Source organism: Rhea americana, unplaced genomic scaffold (assembly GCF_003343005.1).
Source record: "Rhea americana isolate MKP2758 unplaced genomic scaffold, rheAme1 scaffold_11, whole genome shotgun sequence".
NCBI classification, from domain to species: Eukaryota; Metazoa; Chordata; class Aves; order Rheiformes; family Rheidae; genus Rhea; species Rhea americana.
Window position 1 is genome coordinate 2,349,526 of NW_028185150.1, and position 8,358 is coordinate 2,357,883.

General features: G+C 47.8%; 2 protein-coding genes across 2 annotated transcripts in view; one reads left to right on the forward strand and one right to left on the reverse strand.

The window, feature by feature from the left end:
- HABP4 (hyaluronan binding protein 4) overlaps positions 1-374 on the reverse strand; it is a 23,702-nt gene extending 23,328 nt beyond the window's left edge. The window contains exon 1 of the mRNA XM_085312792.1: positions 1-374. This exon is cut by the window's left edge and continues 1 nt beyond it. Within this exon, the coding sequence (XP_085168918.1) occupies positions 1-274 (274 nt within the window). The 5' untranslated portion in view covers positions 275-374.
- A 7,432-nt stretch (positions 375-7,806) lies between these two features.
- The window catches only part of ZNF367 (zinc finger protein 367), an 8,621-nt gene continuing 8,069 nt past the window's right edge, over positions 7,807-8,358 (forward strand). Inside the window, exon 1 of the mRNA XM_085312176.1 lies at positions 7,807-8,354. Within this exon, the coding sequence (XP_085168302.1) occupies positions 8,088-8,354 (267 nt within the window). The 5' untranslated portion in view covers positions 7,807-8,087. The remainder of the gene's footprint in view (positions 8,355-8,358) is intronic.

Sequence of the window (8,358 nt, forward strand, 5' to 3'; positions counted from 1 at the left end):
CGGGCGGGCTCTCGGGCTGCTTGCGCTCCTTCTGGGACTCCCTCCTCGGGGCGCCGGCCCTGCCGCCGGGGCCGGGGCCGGGGCCGGCCCTCCTGGCGGCCGCCGCCGCCTCATCGCGCTTCTTCCGCTGCTGCTGGCGGCGCTCGGCCTCGCGGAGGATGTCGAAGGGGTCGGACTCGTCGTCCAGCAGCTGGTAGAAGCGGTTGGCGACGGCGCAGCCGAAGCTCTCCTGCATGACGGCGGCTACCGAGCCGCCCACCACCCCCTTCATCATCGCCGCGGCCGGCCCGGGGCTCCGGGCCCGGGGCTCCCGGCGCTGCCAGTGCGCAGGGCTAAGCCAGCCCGCACCGCGGGGGGAGGCGGCCCGCGGGAACCGCCGCCGCCGCGCCATTGCCGCGCCCCTCGCCCCCTTTCGAGACTCGCGGCCAATGGGCGCGCGGCAGCCCCCCGCCGCCCGGAGCCGCCACCTATCCACGCTGCCGGCCCCACCCACCACCAACACGCGTCGACCAATGCTAAACAATGGCAAGGGAAAGCAACCAATCGCAGCGCTGGTCTCCGGCCCGCCCCGTGGCTGCGGCTGTAGCCAATTAGCGCGCAGCGCCCCCGTATTCAATAGTGGCCCGCTGACCAGCACGGGCTGCCGCTTGAGCCGCCTCAGCGCGTGTTGATTAATTATTCATGATCTCATGAATTATTCAGCAGCCGCTCGCACGTGGCTCCTCCCCCTCGGCCCGGGGCTCCGCGGGCTCTGCAGCGGCGGCTGCCGCGGCCCCGCGGCTCGCTGCGCTCGCTAAGGGCGACGCTGCCAGCAAATGCAGTGGCGGGGTGAAGCCCAGGCATCTGCAGTGCATTAATTGATCAGTTTTTCTTGACACAACGATCCCAGGAGCCTGGCAAACGTACAAAGCCAGGGGATTAGGATGCGCTATCATTGCTCAAAAAAAATCAATATTTTTTGTTTAAAGGATGTTTGGAAGACACAGTGGAAAATAGAGTGCTTCAAATTCCTTAGATTTAAGAAAGGTGTTTGATCAAAGGAAATCTGGAAGCCTTAACTCAGTAGTGAAAGTTCAGTGCTGAAACTGGAGACTGCAGGAAAGAGTCTACTTCGAGTGCACTGAGTTGAAGCGCGCATAGGCAGGGCTTCTTGTAGGCAGAGGTACTGAGCATGCAGCGACTAAGAATAAATACTATTTTTTCAGTCTGTCCTCTTAAATTTTGTCTACCTTCTCTCAGGAGGCAMGCCTCTGTAAAGGCAGCTATGGAGGCACAAATATGGCCAGTYCAGCACCTTTCGCTTTAGTTTCCCTCATGACACAGTGCAGGCAGTTGACAGCATTGGTGCCTTGCTGAAGGGGACTGAGCTTGCTCTGATAATAAGCACATCTTTTCATTTATTCTCTTGCTTCCCAAAACTGTATATATATTTGTGTTTCAGGCTAGGCCATTAGTTCAGAGTCAAGAGCTTAGAATTTGTCATCATCAAATGACTGTTTAATCAACAGTTTTTGGATACAATCCACCTCTTAATGAGTGATTTTAATGAAAGAAGGAGCATGCAAGTATCCTGGCCTCTGAGAACAACTCAGCTTTACACTGACACTTGCACAGACTAGCCTGGCATTTCCAAAAAGTTTGAGAGTTGTCTCTCTTCTTCTTAGAAAAATTTCAATGATAATATACTTCAAATAGATAAACAGCTTAAAAATGCAGCACTATAGTGAGACACGTTTTATAATTTAATTTGAACAGCTGCTATGTCCAGCAAAAACACTGAATGAAACTTGTCAGTTGTCACTAAAATTCAGTCATGTGAAACTGCATGTAGCAGCAATCCTTTCTCTGAGTTTTATAAATACAGTCAACAAGGCAAACATTCCTGGAGACTCAACACATTCACTGGGAACGGATGGCTGCACAGACAAAACATCCCTGCCCAGCCTTATCAGCAGTAGTAACTCAAACACATGCTACAAAAATCTCAGCCATTCAGACTCAATTGCCGAAAAAGTGCCAATTAGAGCAGTGCTTTCTGTGACAAGATTATGTTTTTATTGTAATCCTTAGCGGCAAACACACTTCCTCTATTAGTAGAAAACACATTAGTTGATCATTTCACTGTATAATCCCCATCTCGATTGGGAACTAATCTTACCCTTAGTGGAGACCTTGAAATGAAAATAGACTTCCTCCTATACTTCAATACCTGAAATCTGGGACAGAGCAGATAACTGTTTCCTCCCTTTCTTTCAGGGCACAGATAGGTCTGGGCACACTGCAGTAAAACAAAGTCTAAAATAGTCAGAGGTGCATTCATCTATTAGAACAAGCCCTGCAAAGCAATGGTTGCATCTCCCCTAGCTTTCCTGTAGGTCTATTTATGCATGGTATGTCATCTTACCTGTACTGTATGCTAGACTAAAGCTAAGTAACTGTGCCTTTTATGGCTTATTTCTCATTCAAGACAGCATGAGAAGTTTTGCATCAATGGAAATAGTGACAGCAGCTAAGTAAGGGCTATTATCTGCTCACAAACAGCTTTGCAAAATCCTGGTAGTCAACTCTGATCTCTTAGACTCAGAGACACTTGAAATTGGTGCAGAAAATTTTTCTAACTCAGCAAAGAGAATATATTATCATTATTTCTGCACAGTTTTTAAATTGTGAAAAATAGCTAGCTGTAAAGTAATGAAATGGAGGCTTCTAAAGATATTTCCACAAATAAGATGCAGCAGTAAAATACTGTATAGGAAACATTTGCCTAGGTAAACTGTGCTTGCCTCTGAACAGCTGCTTTATGCTGTAAAAAAAAAATAGGTTTTCTGTGAAAAGAAGGAATTGGAAAGCTACTTTGACCTCTGTCCCATTCTGGAGAAAGTACAATACATTAACAAAACACAATCAAGTCTTTTCCAGCCTTACTTCAATATAGATTTCAAATCCCAAACTGATTAGAACTCTTGCATGGGCAGATAGTCTCAAGGTGAACTTGCAACCTTTCCATTTGCACCATTTCACTGTATTTAATGCTACTGTGTGCTTCTTCAGTTATACAAACAACTCACAAAATAGTAAAAAATGATGGGCAAAGAATACCTAAATTTAGTTTCTGGTATGAAATATAACATTTTGCTTGAACTTGCACTTTGAACAAATAAAAGTTACAGAGGTTTGGTATGGTTACAAACTTATGAGGATTACACTGGTGCCTAACCTCTCTGATGGCAGATCGCTCACCTTATTTCAGTCTTGACAATGGCTGCCTGCTGAAATTCATCTTCCAACCAGGTTCTCTCTGTAGGTGGATTTTTCACATACATGAAGAGCAGCCCCACAGAAGTAGAGGAGACCCAGCTTCCTAAGCATGTATGGATTTGGAGTACGGTGCTTTCACTAAATGACYCCTTGTTTGTTTTTTTGTTTGTTTGATTAATTGATTAAGTTCAAAGGTGCCTAACTACAGGAGGCAGTGAATCCCAAAAGGAGGCTGATGTTCCTCTGACCTTTACATCAAGGCATTTAATCACCAGTGAGCAGTATCCTGTCCTTCATCTTTCCCATGAATCTCATTCTCAAGTTCCTAACTGTCCCTTGCCCTGCAAAGAGACTTCTCAAACCTATCTGAGGGCTCAAGGCCCCCACTCTGGAGCTGGGCACCTAAAAAGGTGGACAGCACAACAACTTGTCACTTAATGACATCAAGCTATTTCATAACTTCTCTAGCAATGTACTACTACAGAACTCAATTAACTACATGAGGTTTTAGGCCTCACAACAAAGAGTGACATCACTAAAGATGGATCGGTTTATAGCAACTGCTGTTCTTCCATTGCCTTCCAAAAAGAAACGGCAATACATCATCAGCATGGCCATACTTACCTCATTYTGCTTCCTTCCCTCTGGAGCATTTAGTAGCTGGCCTCAGGTGAACTAATAATACAACAAAATGTATTGTCTTAAAAGCACAGCTGATCTGATATAAAGCAGAATGTGAAAAATGGAGTTATAAACAGATAGTTATTATGACAATCACTAAATTATTGCATAAATTCATATTACAAAATATACAAAAGTTATTTGCAGTATAGTAAGTACTTTTTAAAAATCTACTAAMGGCCATAATCACCTCAAAGCTCTCTGGTTAGAACTTAAGAATGTCAGTAGAAATATTTGAAATACCTCCAAGAGGGACAAAGCATCTTCTTTTCTCTTCATTTATTATGTATATCTGTTCTGTTTCATTTGAATTGACAAATACAACTTTTAATGGCATGGGAGAGAGCTTGTTGTCCAAATTTTTATTCTAAAGGAGTTTGTTGTCCTTAAAGTCCTCAATTGTAACACTTCTTACTCCCTACCCTTTCACTATTTTCCTGACTACTACCTCATAGTAGTAAGAGGTATACTTAATTGAAATATTAAATAGGATTTGATCTGATGGCAGTACGTATATTTCATTACCTTGCTTCTCTGCTTCTTAGGGAGAAATCTTTCTTGTTCCTAGGCTAACCATAACTCTAAAATATTAATGCTTTTATACATTAACCTAATAGTATATCAAAGTAATATCTAAACATATTAAATGTTAAATAGCTCAGATAATTATTTGAAAACTGTTTTTACATAAAGTTAAATGATCTATTAAAGCTTACAACCATATGTACTCAAACACAGTGCATTTTAAGCTCCTTATGCCATGCACATTCTATGTGCATCTCCTCTTTGTTTTTCTTTCTTCCTACTACTTCTCTCACTTCGGTAACAGTTACAATTCCATGAAACCCCATTGCTCAGAGTAGTTATAGTATCAGAAGTGGAATCTGTGCCACTCTCTTCCTTCTCTTTGGCTGTCTCTATTAATTCTCATAACAAAGATCTACTATTTGGCATTAATTATATATCTAAACAAGCACAGCCATGTAAAAAATAATTCTTCAGCCTGGCCCTTGAATGTCATTATGAAATTTAATATACATTGAGGTAGTATAGAATAATTAAATAGTTATTAAGTTACTCAGTACTGTCTTTACTGCCTTGTATCAATTGACACTGTATATTATTGCATGTACCGAACTCTTAATGTTAATTCCATCAGTAACTGGAGTTTCTAAGCAAATATATGCTACTTGAAGCACCAATGGCTTTGGAAAATTATGAGGAACTTCCACAGTTTGGTTTTGGGGTGCAATTATTTTAATAAATCAGCCTTCTCTCCTTCCTATATACATTTAAAATATCTTTCTGTACTACCATTCCACTGCTACGTTATTTTCTTACAGGAAGTTTCTTCCCCAGGTTGTTTTACACCTGAAGCCTTTAAGTGTGATGGAGGCAAGTGTATGGAGACCTGTGTAATTCCGGTAATAAAAATTACAGGCTGTCATGTTTTCTTTCTGACCTGTTAAGCAACTGTCATAGTAGTAGGAGGATTGTAACAAACAATGCTGACTTTCAGAAGCTGAAGTACCACTACTATGAACAAGAATTTATCTAAGTAGTAATTATTATTATTATTTAGAAAAGGGTAGTTGTCAGTATTTTAAATACTAAGTATTTTAGTACTAGTCCAGTACTAGGCTCTACATTTTAAGAGGATCTGATAGGGATTTCATATTTATCTGGAAGATGTTTAGTTAGTAGTCACACACAGTTGTTGCTTTCCCTGCATTTTCCTCTTCCTTCAATAGTGTGGCTGCTAACACTTTTACAGGGCCACATTCTACAGCATAGAAACTGCAGAGAACAAGTCTGAGCAAAGAAAGAAACTTTCATTAGTTTTACTTGACTTCTCTATGCCTTTGATACTAGAGTCAAAATTTAGCTATTAATGTAAGTGATATGAGCTACTTATTTCATAACCTGTAACTACTCGGTACAACTCACTAGGATGATAACATGATGAGGGGAAAAAAAAATAATAAAAAAAAAGATAGTTTACTGTTCTTAGCTATCTGCATGTTAAAAGGTCTGAACCAAAGGCCCAAAGAAGTGCCCTCCTGCATTATATTAGGAATCTACCACTTAACAAAATGCATAAACACAGCATAAGATAAATAAAATACTGCTGCCTCTGGTAAACCAGTGTATATTTTTACTGCAAGTAATCAGATTGCAAAAGAATTTAGTAAATGAGACACAACAGCTAGATTAAAATTTAAAAGCCAAACACATGACTGATCTTTCATTTTTTTAACAGACAAAGCTAAACCAATGAATTCCACTGTATTACCATATTATTCCTCCTTATCACTAAATGTTTCACTATTCAGCTACATTTCTTCTATTCACATGGATCAAGTAAGAGCTGATATAGAGCCCACTACCCCGTGCATGTAGGAGCACTGCATCCATACGGAACTGCAGTCTCTGTTCCCAGCTGCAGCTGGTAGTGCTAACAGATGAGAATTTGATTGGGTCTTAGTTTCAAAGGATGTGAGCTACAAATCTAGATTCACAAAAAACATGTTAGTAACTACAGTACAAGTAACTAGACAGCTGTAATAAACAGAAAGAGTAGCATGACATTAAAGTAATAACTTAGAAACTTTGGATTAAACATACTAGATAAATCTAAAAAACTTCCTCATTCGTACAGATTCATTAGAATTTATGAAGTGATAGAAATCCGGAGCAAAACCCATACCGGTATTTGGCACCTAGCTCCTACTGACTGTGTAAACGTTTGGGAATCGTGCCTTAATCGATCAACGGTAGCATGTTGGTATAAGTCAGGCTGTCCATCCGGAGGCTTGTAGGATAGTCCCGTATGGACCGTGTACRAACAACCACCGCGACACAGCGTCACTCGCGGCGCTAGCAGGTAACGACCCACCGACTGCACGGGACTAGCGCAAAATCATTTTGCCGGATCTGGAGGGTGAAAACGCAGCCGAGCAGCTCGTGCAGCGCAGCGCGGCTTGTCGGCGCGGCGGGCACTCCCCGCCGCGCCGCAGCCGCCCCCAGCGCCAGCACTGCGCACACGGGCTGCGCCGCGCCGCTCCGCCGCAACGGCCGTAACGGCCGCGTCGCTCCGCCGCAACGGCCGTAACGGCCGCGCCGCCCCGCCGCCCTCCGTTGCTCCCTCCGGAGCTGCTGCGGGGGAAGGCTGCCCCTCGCGAAGGACGCATAGCCGCGCCGGCAGCGAAGCCGTCCTCTCTCCACCCATCCCATCCCATCCCATCCCATCCCATCCCTGCCGCCGCCAGCCGCGCCCGCGGCACGAAGCGCCTCTTCCCCCCCGCCGCAACCGCCCCTTTAAACGCCGCACGTGATGCGCCGCGCGGCGCCGCGAGCCGGGCGCGCCAGGGCCCGCGGCCGCCCCGATTGGCCCAGGAGGCGGAACAACAACAGCGCGCGCCAAGCTCGAGCGGGCGGGCCGGCCCCGCCCCCCGCCCCGCCGTGGCGGGCCAATCCGCGGTCCGGCTGCGCCTCCGGAGAGGAAGCGAGCGGGAGACGGGCGGGGCGCCCGCTAGGAGCCCCAGAGCCCAGTCAGTTTCGAATTCTGCCAATCGTACGTGCGCCTGGCCAATAGGGCGGCAGGAGGGAAGGCGATCCCCGCCCCCGTGGGCGTGGCCTCCCCGTCCTCCCCGCGTGGTTGGCTAGTGGGAACTGCCGCTCGGTGACGCCAGCGCCGGGTTCGGTGATTGGTGACGCCCAGGCGCGAAATGTAACGCGGGAAAAGCTGGGGCTCGGCCTGGGCTGTGGGCGCGGAGGGGTCGCAGCGGCGGCGGCTCCTCCTCGGGCGTCGCCGGGACCGGGGCCGCGAGCGGGAGCCGGCGCCGCTTCGGAAAGGTGCGGGGGAGGGGGGAGGAGCTGCGGCTGCTTCGCGCCGGCCGTCGCTATGACCGGTGGCCGCCGCTGACTCTGCGGATCGGCTCAGTGGTGGCCGGGGCGGGCGGGAGGCACCGAGACCCGGCGCGGAGCCGCCGTGCCCGGCGATGAGCGGCTGAAGTAGCCCCGGCGGCAACAGGCGGCGACGGGATCTCCGTGCCTCGCCTCGGCTCCCCGGGACGCGGAGAGCGGGGCTGAGCCGCCGCGGAGCTTCCCACGCCCTTCCCCGTGCCGGCGCCAGCGAGGGGGCGGTGATGGCGGAGCGGCCGCCGCCGGGCCCTCCGGTGATTTTTTGCCAGGACTCCCCGAAGCGCGTCCTGGTGTCTGTTATCAAAACCACCCCGATCAAGCCGTCCTCCGGCGGGGGCGGCGAGGAGCCGCCGCCCGCCCCGCCCGTCCCCACCAGCCCCGGCTTCAGCGACTTCATGGTGTACCCCTGGCGCTGGGGCGAGAACGCGCACAACGTCACCCTCAGCCCCGGCGGCCCCGCCGCCGCCCTCGCCGCCTCGCCCGCCCCGCCGGCCC